The sequence below is a fragment of the Anomaloglossus baeobatrachus genome, chromosome 3 (genome assembly GCF_048569485.1).
Source record: "Anomaloglossus baeobatrachus isolate aAnoBae1 chromosome 3, aAnoBae1.hap1, whole genome shotgun sequence".
In the NCBI taxonomy this organism is placed as follows: Eukaryota; Metazoa; Chordata; class Amphibia; order Anura; family Aromobatidae; genus Anomaloglossus; species Anomaloglossus baeobatrachus.
The window spans coordinates 19,028,366-19,053,743 of NC_134355.1; the positions used below are offsets into that span (position 1 = coordinate 19,028,366).

The 25,378-nt window shown below is 41.9% G+C and overlaps 1 protein-coding gene across 4 annotated transcripts in view; it reads left to right on the forward strand.

Moving 5' to 3' along the window:
* PLB1 (phospholipase B1) overlaps nt 1-20,292 on the forward strand; it is a 170,954-nt gene extending 150,662 nt beyond the window's left edge. For all 4 annotated transcript variants that reach the window (XM_075339033.1, XM_075339034.1, XM_075339035.1 and 1 more), the window contains exons 44-57: nt 172-235; nt 393-451; nt 2,476-2,543; nt 4,470-4,513; nt 4,982-5,081; nt 7,190-7,241; nt 7,480-7,560; nt 11,199-11,264; nt 11,434-11,528; nt 13,721-13,802; nt 14,317-14,415; nt 18,260-18,355; nt 18,467-18,541; nt 19,720-20,292. In XM_075339033.1, the coding sequence (XP_075195148.1) occupies nt 172-235; nt 393-451; nt 2,476-2,543; nt 4,470-4,513; nt 4,982-5,081; nt 7,190-7,241; nt 7,480-7,560; nt 11,199-11,264; nt 11,434-11,528; nt 13,721-13,802; nt 14,317-14,415; nt 18,260-18,355; nt 18,467-18,541; nt 19,720-19,962 (1,224 nt within the window). In that variant the 3' untranslated portion in view covers nt 19,963-20,292. The remainder of the gene's footprint in view (nt 1-171; nt 236-392; nt 452-2,475; nt 2,544-4,469; nt 4,514-4,981; nt 5,082-7,189; nt 7,242-7,479; nt 7,561-11,198; nt 11,265-11,433; nt 11,529-13,720; nt 13,803-14,316; nt 14,416-18,259; nt 18,356-18,466; nt 18,542-19,719) is intronic.
* Nucleotides 20,293-25,378: the final 5,086 nt, after the last annotated feature.

Below are 25,378 nucleotides of genomic sequence, written 5' to 3' on the forward strand. Positions count from 1 at the left end.
TGCTGCCTTAGACACCTGCCTACTTTGTCTGTTTACCCAGGGCATCATTTATTGACCTCAGATCTTTACCTGCGAGATTCCAGATGATTGAATTAATTCCATATTTATTGCTATTTTGATGATTATTTTATTATCACTCCAGTATTACTAATATACTTTATGTCCCTGTAGAACTTTGGCAGTGACATGGAGTGTCGTGGTTACACCGCGGTGTCCAATAGTATTCCCAAGTCAGGTGAGAAGATGAATGCAGAGTTTACCATATGGTTTCTTTTGTGGTATATTATTTTTTTTGCATTATTGCCTTTATTACGAGCAGTATATTTTATATGATGGACTTTTATAATCTTATTGTTTCATTTTATTTACTCTTTAAATGTATTGTTTTACAGCCCATCAGCTCCGGCCGGGAGATATTAAGGTGGTGGCAGCTTTGGGAGATTCATTGACCGTAAGTCAGTCATTTTGGTATTGGATAGTAATAGTTACAGGATTTACACTGCTAGAGGCGGTAGAGACGTTAATATTGGCGCCAAAGTAGTCCTACACGGTACTGATGACCACTATACAATATCCTACAAATTTCTTTAATGACATTCAAAAACCCTACAAAACAATATAAAAACCCCTAAAATCATGACAAAGAGCAAAAACATAAATTCTGCTCTTGCTAGACCAACATCCCTAATAGGATCCACAGGATCAACAATAAGAGTAAGAGAAGTGGAGTAATCAACAGTAAAAGCCCAACAGATCAAACAAGTTATCATAAAATGTCAGATTATTAGCTATAGACAGTGTGACAGGTATAAGGATGAATATACAATTCTCCAAATTTTCCAAGGACTATTTATGGTAGCAAATGATAATGAGATGACTCTGCCAACTCTGTTCTAGTCTACACAACAAAGCTGAAAAAAATAAATTGCAGGAAACAGTTTATTGTGCCTGGACTTGATTGTATATTTCTGTTTATATTTTACATGGATGCTCACTGAGATGTTTTTCATGTCTATAATAACTAGCGAATAACCTCTTTTATGATAATATGATGACTCTGCCGGCTCTATCCTAGTCTACACAACAAAGCTGAGAAAATAAATTGCTGCAAATAGTCTATTGTGTGTGGACGTGATAGTATATTTCTAGATATAGTTTATATGGAGGCTCCCTGAAGTGTTTTTAGTGTCTATATTAAATAGTGAATAACCGCATTAATGATAATGAGATGAGTCTGTCAGCTCTGTTTTAGTCTACACAACAAAGCTGAAAAAATAAATTGCAGGAAACAGTCTATTGTGCTTGGACTTGATTGTACATTTCTGGATATCGTTTATATGGAGGCTCACCTAAGTGTTTTTAATGTCTATAATAACTAGCGAATAACCTCTTTAATAATAATGAGGTGACTCTGCCGCCTCTGTTCTAGTATATACAACAAAGCTGAAAAAATAAATAGCAGGAAAGTTTATTGTGCCTGGACTTGATTGTATATTTCTGGATATAGTTTATATGGATGCTCACTGAAATGTTTTTCATGTCTATAATAACTAGTAAATAACCTCTTTTATGATAATATGGTGACTCTGCTGGCTCTGTCCTAGTGTACACAACAAAGCTGAAATAATAAATTGCAGGAAATAGTCTATTGTGTGTGGACGTGATACTATATATCTAGATATAGTTTATATAGAGGCTCACCTAAGTGTTTTTAGTGCCTATATTAAATAGTGAATAACCTCATTATTGATAATGAGATGACTCTGCCGGCTCTGTTCTAGTCTACACAACAAAGCTGAAAAAATAAATTGTAGGAAATAGTCTATTGTGTGTGGACTTTGTGGACTTAATAATATATTTCTACATATAGTTTATATGGAGCCTCACCAAAGTGTTTTTAATGTCTATAATAACTAGCGAATAATTTCTTTAATGATAATGAGAGGATTCTGCCGGCTATATTCTAGTCTACAAAATAAAGCTGAAAAGATAAATTGCAGGAAATAGTCTATTGTGCCTGGACTTGATTCTATATATTTCTAGATATAGGTTATATGGATGCTCGAATTGTTTTAAATGTCTATAATAACCAGCGAATAACCCCATTAATGATAATGAGATGGCTCTGCAGGCTCTGTCCTAGTCTACACAACAAAGCTAAAAAAATAAATTGTAGAAAACAGTCTATTGTGTGTGGACTGGATTGTATATTTCAGGATATAGTTTATATGGATGCTCACTGAAGTGTTTTTGATGTCTATATTAACTAGCGAATAACATTTTTAATGATAATGAGATGACTCTGCCGACTCTGGTCTAGTCTACACAACAAAGCCAAAAAAATAAATTGCAGGAAACAATCTAGGATGTGGTTTATACGGATGCTCACCTTAGTGTTGTTAATGTCTACTATAATATATTTTGTATAAAAAGGTTTTTTTTTTCATTTAATTCTATACTTCTTCTTGTGTTTAGGCCGCTTTTGGTGCCAAGTCAACATCACTGCTAAACCTTATGACAGAGTGGAGAGGAATTTCATGGAGGTGAGGGCTGGATTTTGCAGCTATGATGAAACCCTCATTATAATGTATCGGTCCATCAGGTTTTGTTTATTCAATTCTGAGACCGGTTCTGAGGGAGAATCCCAAATTTTTAAAGGTTAAGGAACGCCCCAATTCTTGACTGACCCCCAAAAAAAAGAAAAGCAGAAAAACGATCAGGGAGCCCCAGTGTTTAACCAGTATTCCTGTATATATTCTATATATCACCAGTGATATACGTCATCACTGCAGGACGCGGATTTCCCAGCGTCTCCACATCCATTGCTGTATGTGAATTAATACCAACAGCAGGTGTAATGGGCTGCAGCGGCACATCCTAACCATAGGTGACAATGTGGGTGACACTGCTGCTGCTGAATATAGAGAAAAAACAATATTACCGCCAAACAGTGACCATATACAACACAAGAGCGCAGATAAGTCAGATAACCCACTCATGATGACTTTTCTGATTGGAGCCGTTCAGCTTTCCCATCTTCTCCATCTGTCCCGGACCACCATGACAACTTCTTCTAGCCATAACTTGTCTCCAGAATCTGTTACCCAGAAATCTTTGGCTCTAGAATTGTCCAGCACCATCTCCACCTCCATAAACCGCCCAGTGGTGTATCGGTGGCGGCTCCATTTGCCCGGTTACTGCACCCACTATGTGGTTTACTCCAAACACTTCAGAAATAAGGATGTTCTTAAGAAAATAATGCTACATGGTTCAGCTGAAAACTATACTGCTACATACTGTAGATAGCGCCCCAAAAATAATAGTGCCAAACAGTGCCCCATATTTTACCATGGATCGTAATACAGCACCATGTAATATTAGATGTATTCTCAGAGCCCTCATTTAGGAAATAAATGCTTTTCTTACATTGCTAATGCCCAGCACAAATTAATACTGCCCACTGGTGCACTCTACAGTGATAGTGTCTGCAATAAAAGTAATAACGTCCCCTGTGGGCACAGTAGTGCAAGGTGAAAAGGAACAATTGGGGCAGTTGAAACAGAGTGCCAAATTCCATGGGTGCGCAGAGTTTTTACACCTCTCCAAATTGCCGCTCCTTCTTGGTGTGGTGCGGGGCCACAATTAGTGTCTACACAATACCTGACTAACTATCAACCAGGGTCAGTGCTACAGTATCAGTTTCTACCTATGCAGAGAGCAGCATTCGAGATGAACAGCTGAGGAGCTCTGCATAGGCAGTGACCAAGGTAACAAAATTCTGAGGATGACATCTTGGTTGCTGCCTAGGCAGAGCGCAGCAGTCAAGATAAGTTTGGCATCAGCTGAAGCGCTCTGCATAGGCAGTGACCAGGATAACAAAGCTCTCAGGATAACATCTTGAGTCGCTGCTTAGGCAGCTGATCACAAACGCATCTCCACTTCTGCACTCTGCATAGGCAGCAACTGGGATGAGAAATTCTGCAATGTGTGTTCCCTTAGCTCCCTGATTCCTCTCTCATTTGTAATTTTGTGATAAGGGAGAAAAAGATGTGCTGGAGCTGAAAGAAAAAACAAACACCGGCATTATAAGAAACTTTTATAACTTTTTCTATCGCTAATTAGGGATAAAGCTAGATTTAGGATTGTGAAAAGGGTTAGGATTAGTACAAGTGTTAAGATTAGGACTAGGCTTACGGTTAAAATTAGGTTTAGGGTTTACACTGGAGTGTAAGTTACGATACCAAAATATTTAAATAAAAAAATGTAATAAAAAAAAAGTAAAAAAAAACAATGTATAATTTCATACATAATAATTAAAATAATAATTTAATTTCACGTCTAACGATACTCGGGTTATAAGGAGACAGTCACAAAACCCAGGTTACTCCACCGCTATCTGATGTAGTGGATTGCGGCACTATATCTGGGTCATATGTGTGGCTTATACGTCTATTTATTTCTATTTTCAGTATTGGAGGAGACGGGACCCTGGAAACTTACACAACATTACCAAGTAAGAGATTCCACTAACGACCACTTTACACGGATGATTATTGTTTTTAATGCAAGATCTCTATTGTATATGGTATATAGACACGCTCAATGGAAACAATCAGCTTTTCTACCTGTCCCCATGATAACACTTCCTGCAAATATGCAAATATGGTTTTTTTTCCGTAAGCAGAAAAAAAATAGTTCTAGCGGCAGCTATCCGAACCAATATAAGTAAATAAATGTAAGGTGAAATCTGATTGGCTGATAATACATGGCCCTGTGTCCCTCTGATAACAGTAACTAGTAACAGCGACTGCCAGGAAGTGTTATACTGGGGACATAGCTCTTCTCACAGAATATTACTAACTTCAATTATTCATATCACTAAGATTTAATAATAAGATGCAGAATATCCTTCATCTGATTGTAATTTTAAAGTTCAGTCATTAGGAAAATTATTTGCTGATCTCCGTTATCTATCTTTCAGACATTTTGAAGAAATTTAATCCAAACGTAAAAGGATTCTCCACTGGGAAAGACAAAGAAAACCTAATGTTCAACGTAGCAATTGGTGGTGCCAAAGCTGAGTAAGGATTATTATCACTACTATAAATATTGCCCCTATGTACAAGAATATAACTACTATAATACTGCCCCTATGTACAAGAATATAACTACTATAATACTGCCCCTATGTACAAGAATATAACTACTATAATACTGCCCCTATGTACAAGAATATAACTACTATAATACTGCCTCCAATGTACAAGAATATAACTACTATAATACTGCCCCCTATGTACAAGAATATAACTACTATAATACTGCCCCCATGTACAAGAATATAACTACTATAATACTGCCTCCTATGTACAAGAATATAACTACTATAATACTGCCCCCTATGTACAAGAATATAACTACTATAATACTGCCCATATGTACAAGAATATAACTACTATAATACTGCCCCTTATGTACAAGAATATAACTACTATAATACTGCCCCTATGTACAAGAATATAACTACTATAATACTGCCCCATATGTACAAGAATATAACTACTATAATACTGCCCCTATGTACAAGAATATAACTATTATAATACTGCCCCTATGTACAAGAATATAACTACTATAATACTGCCCCTATGTACAAGAATATATCTACTATAATACTGCCCCTATGTAAAAGAATATAACTACTATAATACTGCCCCTATGTACAAGAATATATCTACTATAATACTGCCCCTATGTACAAGAATATAACTACTATAATACTGCCCCTATGTGCAAGAATATAACTACTATAATACTGCCCCTATGTACAAGAATATAACTACTATAATACTGCCCCCTATGTACAAGAATATAACTACTATAATACTGCCCCTATGTGCAAGAATATAACTACTATAATACTGCTCCTATGTACAAGAATATAACTATTATAATACTGCTCCTATGTACAAGAATATAACTACTATAATACTGCCCCTATATACAAGAATATAACTACTATAATACTGCCCCCTATGTACAAGAATATAACTACTATAATACTGCCCCTATGTACAAGAATATAACTACTATAATACTGCCCCCTATGTACAAGAATATAACTACTATAATACTGCCCCCTATGTACAAGAATATAACTACTATAATACTGCTCCTATGTACAAGAATGTAACTACTATAATACTGCTCCTATGTACAAGAATATAACTACTATAATACTGCTCCTATATACAAGAATATAACTACTATAATACTGCCCCTATGTACAAGAATATAACTACTATAATACTGCCCCTATGTACAAGAATGTAACTACTATAATACTGCTCCTATATACAAGAATATAACTACTATAATACTGCCCCCTATGTACAAGAATATAACTACTATAATACTGCCCCTATGTACAAGAATATAACTACTATAATACTGCCCCCTATGTACAAGAATATAACTACTATAATACTGCCCCCTATGTACAAGAATATAACTACTATAATACTGCCCCTATGTACAAGAATGTAACTACTATAATACTGCTCCTATGTACAAGAATATAACTACTATAATACTGCCCCTATGTACAAGAATATAACTACTATAATACTGCTCCTATATACAAGAATATAACTACTATAATACTGCTCCTATGTACAAGAATATAACTACTATAATACTGCCCCCTATGTACAAGAATATAACTACTATAATACTGCTCCCCATGTACAAGAATATAACTACTATAATACTGCCCCCTATGTACAAGAATATAACTACTATAATACTGCCCCTATGTACAAGAATATAACTGCTATAATACTGCCCCCTATGTACAAGAATATAATTACTATAATACTGCCCCCTATGTACAAGAATATAACTACTATAATACTGCTCCCCATGTACAAGAATATAACTACTATAATACTGCCCCCTATGTACAAGAATATAACTACTATAATACTGCCCCTATGTACAAGAATATAACTGCTATAATACTGCCCCCTATGTACAAGAATATAACTGCTATAATACTGCCCCCTATGTACAATACAGTACTATGGATGTCACTGATAATACATGAATAGCGTGTTCTGATTCTTGTTGTTTTTTTTCTTCACAATTTGTGTTATTTTTGTCTTATGTTATTTGTTTGTTTTTTACATAGGAATATGCCAAAGCAAGCTGAGACTCTCGTACAGAAGCTGAAGGAGAGCAGTGTGAGTTATTGGGCAGTGTATGTGTATAGCAGCCTTGATTGCTCTGTGCTGACAGCAGAGGAGGAGTGAATGCAGCTCGGCAGCAAAGACATCCGGTCACTCTCCATCTCTGCCTGCATTAGTAATCAGATTTTCTGTAATAATACCATCATGGGTGTGTAATACAAGCTCCGGCGCCGGGCAGCATTCTGCTCTATCGTCCGTACTTCTCACTGATTCTTTTCTTTTCCTCCTTCAGGAAATTAACTTTAATGAAGACTGGAAGTTGATCACGCTTTTCATTGGCGGTAACGACCTCTGCCAGTACTGCCGGGACCGGGTGAGTGATTCTGCCAGAATTTCATCAGTTATTTCGTTTTTTTGCTATTTCAAAATAAAAAGTAAGGATTTATCTGAGAAGCCGCAGATATTGGCGCACGTCCATTTTCCACTTTATGATATAATGAGTGGCACTTAGTGAAGGTCCCGGTCCAATGGTGGCCCAATAGGTTTACTATATAATTTACTACAGACATTTGTGTGAATTGCGAGAACTGTACATCGTGCCGTCCCTCAGTAATTCCTCCTGGAAATGTATAAATAATTGACAAATGCAATGTGACGTGTCCCTTTACGCTCGACACTGTCCGTACAGAGCTGAAAATAATTATTCCTACCCCCAATATATCAAATCTAATGATACAAGGTAACACGACAAGCACAAAGTTTCCATGAAAACTTGTAAAATCCAATTTATTTGAATGATTAAAAGCATCCAGTATGGTACAGAGCATTAATGGAGAAGAAAGAATATTGCTGTATTGATGCTGCCATATAGTGCTCAATTAACACCGCCACACTTAATGTAGCCGTCTTGTGAGTATAAGTGACAGCTGCTAAAGAGAAAAGAGATGAGGGACCCAAGACGTCTTGGATAAAGCCTGTCAGGCCGGAGGTGCCCCCTACCGTTATCAGTGATTGACCCCACTATATGGCACCAAACCGAAATGCAGCCAGCACCCATCTCTAATCTTGTTGTCACCAAGTCAAAAGTAGCCTCTTATTTTATTCTCGCTGCTCCCCTGGGTTTTCTGGTTCTGGCTTTTATTAAATCTGTCATACAGCTCCTGAGATATGGGCCTTTTTATATGGTGCACATTGTTTCTTTACCAATGGGGCGTGGCTAACATAGTTCTTTGAGGGCATGCATTTAGGCTAATCTGCATAATTACCATGTGAGCCACACCTCTTTGGCAAAGAGCATATATATTAGCACTAAAAAATAGGTCCACATCTCTGTAACCATAGGACGGATTTAAAAAAAAAAAAATGTCAGCATGAATAAAACAAGGAGAAACGGACAACTTTTAACCTGGTCCTCCCTAAACCGCCAGAATGGGGGAATCAATTCTTCTACAGATAGACATGATTTTGCTTTTTTCATATTTTTTATATTTTTAGCCACTGGATTTGGATGTTTTATGCCAGTTTTTTTATTTATTTTTTTTACTTTTGTTTTTTATAGAAAAAAACTAAATAGCTACAGTGTGTTGTAACATTACATTCCCCAGCCTGTACAGCTCCCTCCCAACTCTCCCGTACATGTGAACCCTCCACCAAACCTTCATTCATTAATATACAAAAGAGGAAAGAAAACCGCAACCAGACCGCTCTGTCATCAGCTTATGTCCCCTCAAAACCAAAGGATCAAAAATTTAAATTATAACTGCCACATCGTTCTGGAAATTAAACTCAAACCATCATATCTTTCTGGAATTTAAAGTGCCGCATCCTTCTGGAATTTAAAGGGGTATTCCCATCTTTAAGATCCTATTCCAATAGGTAGTACGTGTAATAATAATAATTTTAGCAAAAACCTCCCAAATAGAAATGTAGTATAGTTCTCCTGATTAGCTATGTCTCTTACCTCATGTGCAGGGCATAGCAGCTAAGGTAATTAGCTGTAATTTCTAATTGGAGACATTTGCTAATATTATATCTACTACATATTGGGATAGGATCTTGGAGATAGGAATACCCTTTTAAATTCAAACTGCCGCATCCATCGGGAATTTAAATTCAAACTGCCGCATTCTTCGGGAATTTAAATTCAAACTGCCGCATCCATCAGGAATTTAAATGCAAACTGCCGCATCCATCGGGAATTTAAATTCCAACTGCGTGTTCTTCGGAAATTTAAATTCAAACTGCCGCATTCTTCCGGAATTTAAATTCCAACTGTCGTATCCATCAGGAATTTAAATTCAAACTGCCACATTCTTCGGAAATTTAAATTCAAACTGCCGCATCCATCAGGAATTTAAATTCAAATTGCCGCATCCATCAGGAATTTAAATTCAAACTGCCGCATCCATCAGGAATTTAAATACAAACTGCCGAATCCATCGGGAATTTAAATTCAAACTGCCGCATTCTTCGGGAATTTAAATTCAAACTGCCGCAACCATCAGGAATTTAAATTCAAACTGCCGCATTCTTCAGGAATTTAATTTCAAACTGCCGCATCCATTGGGAATTTAAATTCAAACTGCCGCATTCTTCAGGAATTTAATTTCAAACTGCCGCATCCATTGGGAATTTAAATTCAAACTGCCGCATTCTTCGGGAATTTAAATTCAAACTGCCGCATCCTTCAGGAATTTAAATTCAAACTGCCGCATCCTTCAGGAATTTAAATTCAAACTGCTGCATCCTTCAGGAATTTAAATTCAAACTGCCGCATCCTTCAGGAATTTAAATTCAAACTGCCGCATCCTTCAGGAATTTAAATTCAAACTGCCACATCCATCGGGAATTTAAATTCAAACTGCCGCATCCATCGGGAATTTAAATTCAAACTGTCGCATCGTTCGGGAATTTAAATTCAAACTGCCGCATTGTTCGGGAATTTAAATTCAAACTAACCAAATAGAAATGTAGTATAGTTCTCCTGATTAGCTATGTCTCTTACCTCATGTGCAGGGCATAGCAGCTAAGATAATTAGCTGTAATTTCTAATTGGAGACTTTTGCTTATATTATTATATCTACTACATATTGGGATAGGATCTTGGAGATAGGAATACCCTTTTAAATTCAAACTGCCGCATCCATCAGGTATTTAAATTCAAACTGCCGCATTCTTCAGGAATTTAAATTCAAACTGCCGCATCCATTGGGAATTTAAATTCAAACTGCCGCATTGTTCGGGAATTTAAATTCAAACTGCCGCATCCTTCAGGAATTTAAATTCAAACTGCCGCATCCTTCAGGAATTTAAATTCAAACTGCCACATCTATCAGGAATTTAAATTCAAACTGCCGCATCCTTCAGGAATTTAAATTCAAACTGCCGCATCCATCGGGAATTTAAATTCAAACTGCCGCGTTCTTCGGAAATTTAAATTCAAACTAACCAAATAGAAATGTAGTATAGTTCTCCTGATTAGCAATGTCTCTTACCTCATGTGCAGGGCATAGCAGCTAAGATAATTAGCTGTAATTTCTAATTGGAGACATTTGCTTATATTATTATATCTACTACATATTGGGATAGGATCTTGGAGATAGGAATACCCTTTTAAATTCAAACTGCCGCATCCATCGGGAATTTAAATTCAAACTGCCGCATCCATCGGGAATTTAAATTCAAACTGCCGCATCCATCAGGTATTTAAATTCAAACGGCCGTGTTCTTCAGGAATTTAAATTCCAACTGTCGTATCCTTCGGGAATTTAAATTCAAACTGCCACATTCTTTGTGAATTTCAACCGCCACATCCTTCTATCTGCAGACTGTTGGGGGCAGAGTCTGTGACCCCTGAATTCTGTGTGTTCAGGGGGCTTTAACCTCTTGCACATAGGGGCGTCTGCACTAGGTTGCGGTGTGGACGTTGAGATGGGCGCCAGATTGTTAGGAGTTCTGGGAGGAATATTTTACTGTGGTGATAATAATTACGTCATTACATTTCTTTTCCAGGAGCGGCATTCTCTGACCAATCACGTGAAGAATTTGGAGACCACTTTGACTACGTTCTATGAGCAGGTGCGACCCTCACATTCACATATGACTGCCCTGACACAGTCCAATGTGCTGGGTTGTCCTACACCTTCCAGACATGACTACTTTTCCATCAGACACAGGATTATGACTACACTTCCGATGTTCACGCTCCTCTCCCTGGATGTTCAGTATTTGTTTTGTCTCCATATAGATTCCTCGCGTTTTTGTGAACCTGGTGCAAATAATGGAGATCGAGGGACTGCGCAAAATCAAGGCGGAGACCATTGGCTGCAGCATCTTAAAGCCGTAAGTGTCGGTAACACAAAGCGGTGTGCTTCTCATGAAATCAGTAAGGATGTGGTTTTCCTTGTGGAGATCCAGCTGCATCCTGGGAAAATAGTATGCAAATGAGCTCTCATCCACAAGATGGAAAGCTGTCTCTCTACTGCCACCTATGCGGAGAAACTCAGTAAGATGCCTTGAAAAATGATGGGCGTGGAAAAAAGCAGAAAAACTGGAAGAAACGCACAAACATAATATGTAATTCCCTTATGCCCGATGTCTAAGCATTCCTCTGTGCTGCTGTGAGGGCAGTCGTACATGTATTTGTAAGTCTATGAAGTCTATGGGAGTGACATACACAGCTGGCGAGCTTATATCACTTATTGCATATCACAGGACTGTTCACCTTTGATGATGGGGGTCCCAGATGCGAAACCTCCACCTTTTTATAATGAGGCTGAAACACCCCTTTCATAAGTTGCCCCCAAAAAGGCACAGGCTATATTGTGTAGCCCCCTCCGCATACATCCCCTTTACCATCCACGGCTTTCTCTGCTGCCCCCAGATTGAAGCAAACTCAAAACAAGAAAGTAATGTAAAATAATAATAATAATAATAATAATTTTATTCATTTATATAGCGCTATTAATTCCATAGCACTTTACATACATTGGCAACACTGTCCCCATTGGGGCTCACAATCTAGAGTCCCTATCTGTATGTCTTTGGAATGTGGGAGGAAACCGGAGTACCCGGAGGAAACCCACGCAAACACGGGGAGAACATACAAACTCCTTGCAGATGGTGTCCTTGGTGGGATTTGAACCCAGGACCCCAGCGCTGCAAGACTGCAGTGCTAGCCACTGAGCCACCGTGCCGCCCATAAAATGTATTGGTCTTTAATTTTTGAAACATGGGACATCTTGCAATTTATAGCACTAAACCCAATAAACCCTAGACTCACACCTCCTGATATTTTCAGTGACCATGTGGGTAAAGGCTGAAACAGACTGAGCTGTTTAAAGGTGCAGAGAGAGGGAGGAGGTGAGCTGAGATATAATATGGAATGGTGTAAATGCGGAATCCTGTTTTATCTGCTGAATATTGAGGTGTTATCAATCATTGTACAAGAGGAGGGGGTGAGCTGTGACATCACCTATTGTGAATGGTAGATCCTGTGTTATCTACTGTGTATTGAGGTGTTATCAATCTTTGTATAGGAGGGGGAGGAGGTGAGCTTTGACATCACCTATATGAATGGTGGATACTTTGTTAACAGCTGTATATAGAGGAGTTATTAGTCATTGCACATGAGCAGGAGGTGAGCTGTGATATAACCTATTGTGGATGTTGGATCCTGTGTTACCTACTGTGTATAGAGGTATCAATCATTGTACAGGAAGAGCAGGAGGTGAGCTGTCATATCACCTATTTTGAATGGTGGATCCTGTTATCTACTGTATATAATGGTGTTATCAGCCATTGTACAGGAGGAGGAGGTGAGCTGTGATATCATCTTTTGTGAATGGTGGATCTTGTTTTATCTACTCAGTAGATTCTACTGTATATAGAGGTGTAATCAGTCATTGTACAGGAGGGGGAGGAAGTGAGCTGTGACATCACCTATTGTGAATGGTGCATCCTGTCTTATCTACTGTATATAGAAGTGTTATCATTCATTGCACAAGAGGAGGTGAGCTGTGATATCACCTATTTTGAATGGTGGATCCTGTTATCTACTGTGTATAATGGTGTTATCAGTCATTGCACAGGAGGAAGAGGAGGTGAGCTGTGATATCTATTGTGAATGGTGGATCCTGTTTTATCTACTGTATATAGAGGTGTTATCAGTCACTGTACAGGAGGAGGTGAGCTGTGACATCACCTACTGTGAAATGTAGAGCCTGTGTCATCTACTGTATATAGAGGTGTTATCAGTCACTGTAAACTGGTCTGTGATGATAATGATACCGATGAAAAATCTTCTGGACATAACAGAATGCGTAAGGTCATGTATTAGCCGTATTGGCCGGTGTGAAACTTTTAAAATGTCTGATTTACCTATATATATATATATATATATATATATGTATATATATATATATATATATATATATATATATGATAGTTTAAATTAAAATGTCAACATTAAAAAAACAACAATTTCATATAAAATTGACTTAAATATAATGATGATTTGTGCTCTCTTCCTACAGAAATGTTTGTCCTTGTATCATTAACCCTCCAGAAGGATCCCCAGAACAGATTGAAATGAAGACCTTTAACCGAGATCTGCAGGTGGGAGATCAGACAGTGTGATATATACTGTATACAAATCATGTGATATATACTGTATATACATAATGTCATATATATATACTGTATAGGAATCATGTGATATATACTGTATATGAATCATTTTTTTTGTACAAATCATGTGATATATACTGTATACTGCTCTACGGGAAGGTCTCCTGCTCTCAGAAGCTTGTCAGTAGCCGCACAGCAGTATTTTGTCCTGTACTCACCACTAGGGTGCGCTAATAAATCTGTATCTGGTGGTCACCAAACTTTCCCTGAGTCTTCACAGCAAATCTGACCATTAATGAGCGGCACAATCCTACATTGTATGGCTCGTGCTGCAGATTTGTGTCTCTACATTCTGGGAAAAGCTGCGCTAATGACTGACTTAGTTCTCACCCAGCTTTACAAATGTGAACATCGTATGGTTGGGCTGCAGAGCTCTTCGCTAATCCTATGTGCTGATACGCCTTTCCTGCCACTCTCTCACCCTTCCTCTCCTTATAATCAGGTGCATGTCGCTGCTCTGGCCGAAAAGTTCAAAGAGCGAGAAGACTTTGCTGTAGTGGCTCAGCCATTCTTCACCAACACTGTGGTGCCTGTGGACGGCGTAAGTTACAATCTATGAGAGTGCGAATAGTGACTGAGACTGACGCGGTGTGTCTGCACCACTGCATAATGCAAAGCTTTCATTTAGCCCTGGAGGAATAGTGTAGAGCACAGGATTAGTCCTGGACGAGTAGTGTAGCTGTTTAGATTAGTTCTGTAGCAGTAGTGTAGAGCACTGGATCAGTCCTGGTTGTCCTAGAGGAGTAGTATAGAGCACTGGATTAATCCTGGAGGAGTAGTGTAGCTGTTTAGAATAGTCCTGGAGGAGTAGTGTAGAGCACTGGATTAGTCCTGGTAGTCCTGGAGGAGTAGTGTAGAGCACTGGATTAGTCCTAGTAGTCCTGGAGGAGTAGTGTAGAGCACTGGATCAGTCCTGGTAGTCCTGGAGGAGTAGTGTAGAGCACTGGATCAGTCCTGGTAGTCCTGGAGGAGTAGTGTAGAGCACTGGATCAGTCCTGGTAGTCCTGGAGGAGTAGTGTAGAGCACTGGATCAGTCCTGGTAGTCCTGGAGGAGTAGTGTGGAGCACTGGATCAGTCCTGGTAGTCCTGGAGGAGTAGTGTAGAGCACTGGATCAGTCCTGGTAGTCCTGGAGGAGTAGTGTAGAGCACTGGATCAGTCCTGGTAGTCCTGGAGGAGTAGTGTAGAGCACTGGATCAGTCCTGGTAGTCCTGGAGGAGTAGTGTAGAGCACTGGATCAGTCCTGGTAGTCCTGGAGGAGTAGTGTAGAGCACTGGATCAGTCCTGGTAGTCCTGGAGGAGTAGTGTGGAGCACTGGATCAGTCCTGGTAGTCCTGGAGGAGTAGTGTAGAGCACTGGATCAGTCCTGGTAGTCCTGGAGGAGTAGTGTAGAGCACTGGATCAGTCCTGGTAGTCCTGGAGGAGTAGTGTGGAGCACTGGATCAGTCTTGGTAGTCCTGGAGGAGTAGTGTAGAGCACTGGATCAGTCCTGGTAGTCCTGGAGGAGTAGTGTGGAGCACTGGATCAGTCCTGGTAGTCCTGGAGGAGTAGTGTAGAGCACTGGATCAGTCCTGGTAGTCCTGGAGGAGTAGTGTAGAGCACTGGATCAGTCCTGGTAGTCCTGGAGGAGTAGTGTGGAGCACTGGATCAGTCCTGGTAGTCCTGGAGGAGTAGTGTGGAGCACTGGATCAGTCCTGGTAGTCCTGGAGGAGTAGTGTAGAGCACTGGATCAGTCCTGGTAGTCCTGGAGGAGTAGTGTAGAGCACTGGATCAGTCCTGGTAGTCCTGGAGGAGTAGTGAAAAACAAAGAGGACAAGAGCAATTTTGCTGAAAACAGTTAACAGATTTTATTGTACAAAGTTTCAAAGTGCAATACAATAAATCACTTTAATAGTAATATAAGAAAGAGGGGAGAATGGGGGGCAGGTGGTAAAAAAGCAGAACAGTGGCCTGGTTCGGACAAACAGGGAAAGAATGTTCCAAAGTAGAATTTAAGACCCCTGAATCACTGACATGTAAACATCACAAGAAAATAGACTAATCTCCAGCAGAGGTACATATCTCTAAATCACCCTTGACTAGTCCTGGACGAGTAGTGTAGCTGTTTAGGTTAGTTCTGTAGCAGTAGTGTAGAGCACTGGATCAGTCCTGGTTGTCCTAGAGGAGTAGTATAGAGCACTGGATTCATCCTGGAGGAGTAGTGTAGCTGTTTAGAATAGTCCTGGAGGAGTAGTGTAGCTGTTTAGAATAGTCCTGGAGGAGTAGTGTAGCTGTTTAGAATAGTCCTGGAGGAGTAGTGTAGCTGTTTAGAATAGTCCTGGAGGAGTAGTGTAGCTGTTTAGAATAGTCCTGGAGGAGTAGTGTAGCTGTTTAGAATAGTCCTGGAGGAGTAGTGTAGCTGTTTAGAATAGTCCTGGAGGAGTAGTGTAGCTGTTTAGAATAGTCCTGGAGGAGTAGTGTAGCTGTTTAGAATAGTCCTGGAGGAGTAGTGTAGCTGTTTAGAATAGTCCTGGAGGAGTAGTGTAGCTGTTTAGAATAGTCCTGGAGGAGTAGTGTAGAGCACTGGATTAGCCCTGGTAATCCTGGAGGAGTAGTGTAGAGCACTGGATTAGCCCTGGTAATCCTGGAGGAGTAGTGTAGCTGTTTAGAATAGTCCTGGAGGAGTAGTGTAGAGCACTGGATTAGCCCTGGTAATCCTGGAGGAGTAGTGTAGAGCACTGGATTAGCCCTGGTAATCCTGGAGGAGTAGTGTAGAGCACTGGATTAGCCTTGGTAGTCCTGGAGGAGTAGTGTAGAGCACTGGATTAGTCCTGGTAGTCCTGGAGGAGTAGTGTAGAGCACTGGATTAGTCCTGGTAGTCCTGGAGGAGTAGTGTAGAGCACTGGATTAGTCCTGGTAGTCCTGGAGGAGTAGTGTAGAGCACTGGATTAGTCCTGGTAGTCCTGGAGGAGTAGTGTAGAGCACTGGATTAGCCCTGGTAATCCTGGAGGAGTAGAGTAGAGCACTGGATTAGCCCTGGTAATCCTGGAGTAGTAGTGTAGCTGTTTAGAATAGTCCTGGAGGAGTAGTGTAGAGCACTGGATTAGCCCTGGTAATCCTGGAGGAGTAGTGTAGAGCACTGGATTAGCCTTGGTAGTCCTGGAGGAGTAGTATAGAGCACTGGATTAGTCCTGGTAGTCCTGGAGGAGTAGTGTAGAGCACTGGATCAGTCCTGGTAGTCCTGGAGGAGTAGTATAGAGCACTGGATTAGTCCTAGTAGTCCTGGAGGAGTAGTGTAGAGAACTGGATCAGTCCTGGTAGTCCTGGAGGAGTAGTATAGAGCACTGGATTAGTCCTAGTAGTCCTGGACGAGTAGTGTAGAGCACTAGATCAGTCCTGGTAGTCCTGGAGGTGTAGTATAGAGCACTGGATTAGCCCTGGAGGAGTAGTGTAGTGCACTGGATTAGTCCTGGAGGAGTAGTATAGAGCACTGGATTAGCCCTGGAGGAGTAGTGTAGAGCATTGGATTAGTCCTGAAGGAGTAGTGTAGAGCACTGGATTAGCCCTGGAGGAGTAGTATAGAGCACTGGATTAGCCCTGGAGGTGTAGTATAGAGCACTGGATTAGCCCTGGAGGAGTAGTATAGACCACTGGATTAGCCCTGGAGGAGTAGTGTAGAGCATTGGATTAGTCCTGGAGGAGTAATGTAGAGCACTGGATTAGTCCTGGAGGTGTAGTATAGAGCACTGGATTAGCCCTGGAGGAGTAGTATAGAGCACTGGATTAGCCCTGGAGGAGTAGTATAGAGCACTGGATTAGTCCTGGTAGTCCTGGAGGAGTAGTGTAGAGCATTGGATTAGTCCTGGAGGAGTAGTGTAGAGCACTGGATTAGTCCTGGAGGAGTAGTGTAGAGCACTGGATTAGTCCTGGAGGTGTAGTATAGAGCACTGGATTAGCCCTGGAGGAGTAGTATAGAGCACTGGATTAGCCCTGGAGGTGTAGTATAGAGCACTGGATTAGTCCTGGAGGAGTAGTGTAGAGCACTGGATTAGTCCTGGAGGAGTAGTATAGAGCACTGGATTAGTCCTGGAGGAGTAGTGTAGAGCACTGGATTAGTCCTGGAGGAGTAGTGTAGAGCACTGGATTAGTCCTGGAGGAGTAGTATAGAGCACTGGATTAGTCCTGGTAGTCCTGGAGGAGTAGTGTAGAGCATTGGATTAGTCCTGGAGGAGTAGTGTAGAGCACTGGATTAGTCCTGGAGGAGTAGTGTAGAGCACTGGATTAGTCCTGGAGGAGTAGTGTAGAGCACTGGATTAGTCCTGGAGGAGTAGTGTAGAGCACTGGATTAGTCCTGGTAGTCCTGGAGGAGTAGTGCTCACCATGTTCAGATGTCGTCTCTTTACCGCAGGACGGGTTGCCGGACACTTCCTACTTTGCCGCAGATTGCTTCCATTTCTCAGAGAGAGGACAGGCTGAGATGGCCATCGCCCTGTGGAACAACATGGTAATACCAGCGGGGGGCGCTCTACATGGCACATGGGTCCGAGCTTATTAACATTATTGTACTCCAGTACAGATGTCTGACTGGACGCTTCTTCCTCTGTTTTGTCCTCAGATTGAGCCAGTAGGAAAAAAACTGAGCTACAACAACTTCACCCGCAGCCGCGCCAAACTAAACTGTCCTACCAACGTAAGGGCAACAGTATATAATAGCCGGGAGTTACTGAGCACAGGACAAATCACTCACTATTCTGCTGGTGCAGTCACTGTGTACATACATTACATTACTGATCCTGAGTTACCTCCTGTATTATACTCCAGAGCTGCACTCACTATTCTGCTGGTGCAGTCACTGTGTACATACATTACATTACTGATCCTGAGTTACCTCCTGTATTATACTCCAGAGCTGCACTCACTATTCTGCTGGTGTAGTCACTGTGTACATACATTACATTACTGATCCTCAGTTCCCTCCTGTATTATACTCCAGAGCTGCACTCACTATTCTGCTGGTGCAGTCACTGTGTACATACATTACATTACTGATCCTGAGTTACCTCCTGTATTATACTCCAGAGCTGCACTCACTATTCTGCTGGTGTAGTCACTGTGTACATACATTACATTACTGATCCTGAGTTACCTCCTGTATTATACTCCAGAGCTGCACTCACTATTCTGCTGGTGCAGTCACTGTGTACATACATTACATTACTGATCCTGAGTTCCCTCCTGTATTATACTCCAGAGCTGCACTCACTATTCTGCTGGTGCAGTCACTGTGTACATACATTACATTACTGATCCTGAGTTCCCTCCTGTATTATACTCCAGAGCTGCACTCACTATTCTGCTGGCACAGTCACTGTGTACATACATTACTGATCCTGATTTAGCTCCAGTATTATACTCCAGAGCTGCACTCACTATTCTGCTGGTGCAGTCACTGTGTACATACATTACTGATCCTGAGTTACCTCCTGTATTATACTCCAGAGCTGCACTCACTATTCTGCTGGTGCAGTCACTGTGTAAATACATTACTGATCCTGCGTGACCTCCTGTATTATACTCCAGAGCTGCACTCACTATTCTGCTGGTGCAGTCACTGTGTACATACATTACATTACTGATCCTGAGTTACCTCCTGTATTATACTCCAGAGCTGCACTCACTATTCTGCTGGTGTCACTGTGTACATACATTACATTCCTTATCCTGTACGAATCATTTATGGGGGTGATCCTGTCTATATTTGCGCCCCCGTGTTCCTCCCCTCCCCGGGTATTGCTGTGGTTTCTTGCGTGCTCTCATCTGACATTTCGGGGTTTCGCTCACACATAATGCTGCTCTTCTCTGTCTCAGGACCACCCGTACCTCTACACCCTGAAGAACAGTGGTCTCCCGCAGGATGAGCTCCCCCCTGAGGTTGACGGTGACACTGACAGTGACAGTGATGGTGACCAGGTGCCGATGTGGTCGGTGATCGTGGCCTCCATCGGCGGCGTGGCTCTGGGATGCGCAGTGGTCGGGATAGCGATATGTCTAAAGAACCGAAGGAGATCTAATAAGAAGAAACGGATGAGTGAGAGCGGCTCCTCCTTCTGAGGGGCAAGTGATGTCATCCAGAGCGGGAGCTCAAGATGGGAGACCCCGAAACATGTACATAATATTCACCTCGAAAATGTCACATCCCAAGATAAGAACTTGGACTAAGAGGTCTAATTCACCTCTAATAATACAGTACGGCAGCCTCAGCTCCCACCGGAGACCGCGCGTCCACAACACCCATCACGCCTCAGCCACATGCAGAGCTGCATTCATAATTCTGCTGGTTACTACTTGGAATCCATTAGCTGTAAAATGAAATTTCGCTGCGCTGCATTGTGGGGGATGTCATTTTTGAGGTTTAAAAATACAAAATTATCCCCGGCACTCCAAGAGAAAAAAGAAACAATGTCTGGGTATTTTTGATGTTTTTTATTGTGAATAGTCTTATCTCGACGTTTCGGTCATACCTTGACCTTTATCAAGAGAATTAATCAGACTATGAAGCAGAGAAATCAGTATGTGCATACTACTCGAGGGAGGGAGCAATACGAGTCACCACTCATATGAAGAGGAACTTATCAGGTGCGTATGAGCGCTGTGACTGAATAATAGACAATCGGGATCAGCCAGTCAATAGTCTATGGGGTAATCATGTAGTGGTATTCCACCGGGGTAGAAAGTCGTATGTCGTGACTGTCCAATAATTGGCTACTGTGTAGGTGCCATGCCAATCTTGTTAGTGAGCAGAGGACCTGTCAAACAGCATGAAATGGTGTGCGGGAGGTAATGTGTCTCTGGAAACTTGTGACACCAATACATTAGCTATAAGACATATAGCCCACAATGCCACAGGTTAATGTTAATCTATGAGCGGCCGTGAAATAAGGTCGTATAGGAGACCTTCTTAAAGGAGTAGTGGAGTAGGTGAAATTGTCATGACAGTGTCGGTATTACACCTATGCTGCGGACTCAAAAGGGAAACAGCCTATATGGTAACAGTGTCCTATGCCAGGGCTATGCGCAAAAGTGGTAACTTGGAAAAAGGTCAAAGACCTGGTGTATGAGATGATACAGGCTTGTGTCCAGGGGGAATGGCCACCATTCCCCCTGGACACAAGCCTGTATCATCTCATACACCAGGTCTTTGACCTTTTTCCAAGTTACCACTTTTGCGCATAGCCCTGGCATAGGACACTGTTACCATATAGGCTGTTTCCCTTTTGAGTCCGCAGCATAGGTGTAATACCGACACTGTCATGACAATTTCACCTACTCCACTACTCCTTTAAGAAGGTCTCCTATACGACCTTATTTCACGGCCGCTCATAGATTAACATTAACCTGTGGCATTGTGGGCTATATGTCTTATAGCTAATGTATTGGTGTCACAAGTTTCCAGAGACACATTACCTCCCGCACACCATTTCATGCTGTTTGACAGGTCCTCTGCTCACTAACAAGATTGGCATGGCACCTACACAGTAGCCAATTATTGGACAGTCACGACATACGACTTTCTACCCCGGTGGAATACCACTACATGATTACCCCATAGACTATTGACTGGCTGATCCCGATTGTCTATTATTCAGTCACAGCGCTCATACGCACCTGATAAGTTCCTCTTCATATGAGTGGTGACTCGTATTGCTCCCTCCCTCGAGTAGTATGCACATACTGATTTCTCTGCTTCATAGTCTGATTAATTCTCTTGATAAAGGTCAAGGTATGACCGAAACGTCGAGATAAGACTATTCACAATAAAAAACATCAAAAATACCCAGACATTGTTTCTTTTTTCTCTTGGAGTGCCGGGGATAATTTTGTATTTTTGGAGTATTGACTGTTTCCCTAGAGCACCCGCATTCATAGTGAGCCAGGTCTATACGAATTTTTGAGGTTTAGGCTGAAATATGTGGCATAAACACTACATCTCCGAGAAAGCAGCACAGCAGGGAATAGACTGCGCAGACCCTGAACAAGGAGGGGGTGGTGGAGAAATCGGGAAGCTCAACAGCTAACCAGAGAGCAATGAGTCTGCAAAACTGATCACCCCCGTCTGTGCGCACCCCGGCCCACCAGGACTCCCCCGAGAACATGAGCAAACAACGCTGTGAATAATGATAAATGTTTACACCCCGGACGTCTGTATATATGCAATAAATCCCGTGATTAATGACGTATCCCGATAATGTGTTTCCAATAGATCCTGTATAATAATGTGATGTTCTGTGCACGCGAATAATAAACGACACGAAGAAAAGAGGACTGTGGTCTCTTCTTGGGTTCTTGTGAAACTACAACTCCCAGCATGCATTATGCAGCTGCCTGCTGTCAGTCCGTGTGTTATCCTAGCCAGGCAGTGGACACCGTGCATGCAGATATCAATGTCACCACTAGAGGGCGAGAGCTGAATGTATCATAAGTGTGTGTATGTATATATGTATATGGCTCTGTGCAAAGGTCTTAGGAGAAAATGCTGCAGAGTAAGAAGCTTTTAAAGACAGAAATGTTAATAGTTTATTAAAAAATATGTACAGTAAGTAAAAAAAGAGAAATCTAAATCCTGTAAATATCTGGTGACCGCCCGTCGCCTCCATCCTCAGTATTTGGTGACCGCCCCTTGCTGCCATCCTCAGTATTTGGTGACTGCCCATAGCTTCAGTATTTGGTGACCGCCCGTCGCCTCCATCCTTAGTATTTGGTGACCGCCCGTCGCTTCCATACTGTAACGCCTGCCTGGATCAACAGACTCAAACGGGCTGTAATGGACAGGCTAGAGAGAAGCCACTCACCCAGCAGGACCCCCAGAACCCTGAAACCCTTTAACCCCTATACAGGGATTTGGAATTACACAGGGCCCTGGAGATCACTACCTGTGGAAGGCTGCAGTCCGGAGAGTAGTCGTCAGGCAGGGTCAAACCAGGAATAGCAGAACAGGGACAGAATCGTCAGACAAGTACGTAATCAGAAAACGTCGCAGAGGTCAAATCCGGATCGGGCAGCGAGGTACAAAAACAGCAGGGAGGAGGGTAGTCAGAAAACACGCAGAAGTCAGCACACAGGAATCACAAAACAGAATAGGGCGGACCAGGAGCCAGGAAATCAGAACTATCTCTGGCAGAGGTCAGCAGACAGGAGGGGAACTAAGAAGGGTGTGGTGTCTTCCCATTGGCTGTAGCTGAACGCTGGCAACTTCAGCTGGAAGACACACGCCACCCACAGTCAGCCAGTGGTACTGCAGATCCCAAGATAACCCAGCCCAGTGGATGATCGGAGCCTGCGCCCACCGGTGCCGCTGGTATCGACTCCTCTCCCATCACCAGCACCATCCACGGCAGGAACACGGCGTCGCCTGGTGATCGGAGCAGAAGTCGCTGGAGTGGACTCTGATGGTGACATAACACATACTCAGTATTTGGTGACTGCCCATGGCTTCAGTATTCAGTGACCACTTGTCGCCTCCATCCTCAGTATTCAGTGACTGCCCATAGCCTCTGTTCTCAATTTTCGGTGACTGCCCATCATCTCCGTTACGATGACTGGGATAGCGGGGAACCCAGTGCTCCTAGGCTGTCCCTCAAGCTAGGGGGCCCAGTGCTATCCCTAACCTCAGGGATACTCTTGATGGTGGAGAGGCCTGAGTCTTCTTCCTGGCCCTGCTCCTGACCAGTCCTGATCTGATTCCCCCTCCCCTAGGGAGGGACGGGACAGGAGTGAAATGAAACTCACAAAAAAAGACAGACGAAAAATTCTGTCTCACAGCACACACACACAAAGGTAAATAAATACAATAAGAGATTCAGGAGGAAAACAAGAGCAGGAAGGAAACTACAAAACAACAGTGTTAAACTCCAGAACCTCACCAAGCAATGAGCACAACTTTCATCAGTAAAATTGGGACACCACAATGCGATAAGTAACGACAAAATGAAACCTATTCCAAAACAATGACTACTGATCTAGTCTTGGTGTAAGATATTTTGCCAACTCAAGGTAAAGAAGGTTTTTATGGTCGGTAATTACTGTAACAGGGTGAGTAGCTCCGTCCAAAAAGTGTCGCCATTCCTCAAACGCAAACTTGATCACCAGTCATTCTCTGTCACATATATCATGAATACGTTTGGCCGAATATAATTTCTTAGAAAATACGGAGCTTGGACGCAGTTTACCAAGAAACAGACCTTGAGACAATACAGCCCCCACCCCCACCTCTGATGCATCAACCTCCACCATAGAAGGTTGAGATAAATTAGGCTGTATCATTACGGGTGCTGATGAGCAACACTTCTTAAGACAGTTGAAAGCAAAGCACCCTGAGTCCATTTCGAGAAGTCTGTATCTTTCTTAGTCATGTCAGTAAGTGGTTTTGCTATATCTGGGAAATTCTTAATAAACTTTTGGTAGTAATTTGCAACCCTAAAAAACGCTGCAGGGCTTTGAGGTTCTTGGGACTATCTCATTTTAAAATTTCCTTTAATTTAGTGGGTGTCACGAGGTCCTTCTCCGATATCACACAATTAACATAGTGAGAGATCAGTGAGCTATCCAAAGAACATTTATTCCAAGCAAAATCAGAAGGTTCATAAAAATAATCTATCACACAGAGAGTAAAATAGTCCAGGAACACGGATACAGTACAGTAACGGGATAAATGTCTAGGTCTCTCTGGGAAGCCTCAGCTTCTCCCACAGAGGATGAATCAGTCACAATCCTCCAGCAGTCCTTTCCAGGGAAATCTGGGTTTCTCACAGTCTCTCAGGGGTTCTTGCTGCAGCCTCAGCTTCTCCCTCAGAGGATCAATCCTTCTCTCTTGTCCTTCCCAGCCAGACTGACTAATCTCTAGGTAAAACAAAGAGTTTAGGTGCATCCCAGGCCCCCTCCCCCAGGCTTAGTGATAAAAGCCTGGCAGGGGGTGATTAAACCTGCAAACAGGACAGTGTACACACAAGGAATACAGAATGGACAGAGCAGCACACCTAAAATACGAATCTACACATAATTATACACAACCCCCCCATATTCCACCATCACAGTGGGATTTATCCGAAAACCTGCAGCTGAGATATTGTGACCCAAAAACTGAAGTTCTTGAACGGCAAACACATTTTTCTAGCTTAGCGTAACCTGATTCACTCTGAGAATCTGTACCACTTGTCTGACATGTTGTAAATGAGACCCAAAATCCTGTGAATATATGAGAATGTCATCAAGGTAAATGATTACAGATTTCTCTAACAGATGAGAAGACATATCATTAACAAAGTGCTGGGATATAACTGGCGCGTTGGGGAGACTGAATGGCATCACCACATTTTCAAAGTGTCCCTCTGATGTATTAAACGCCGTTTTCAACTCATCCCCCTGTCTCACCAGGATCAGATTATAGGCCCCTGAGGTCGAGTTTAGAGAACCATTTACCACCGGCAATCTGATTAAATATGTCAGGAATGAGAGGCAGGGGATACGGATC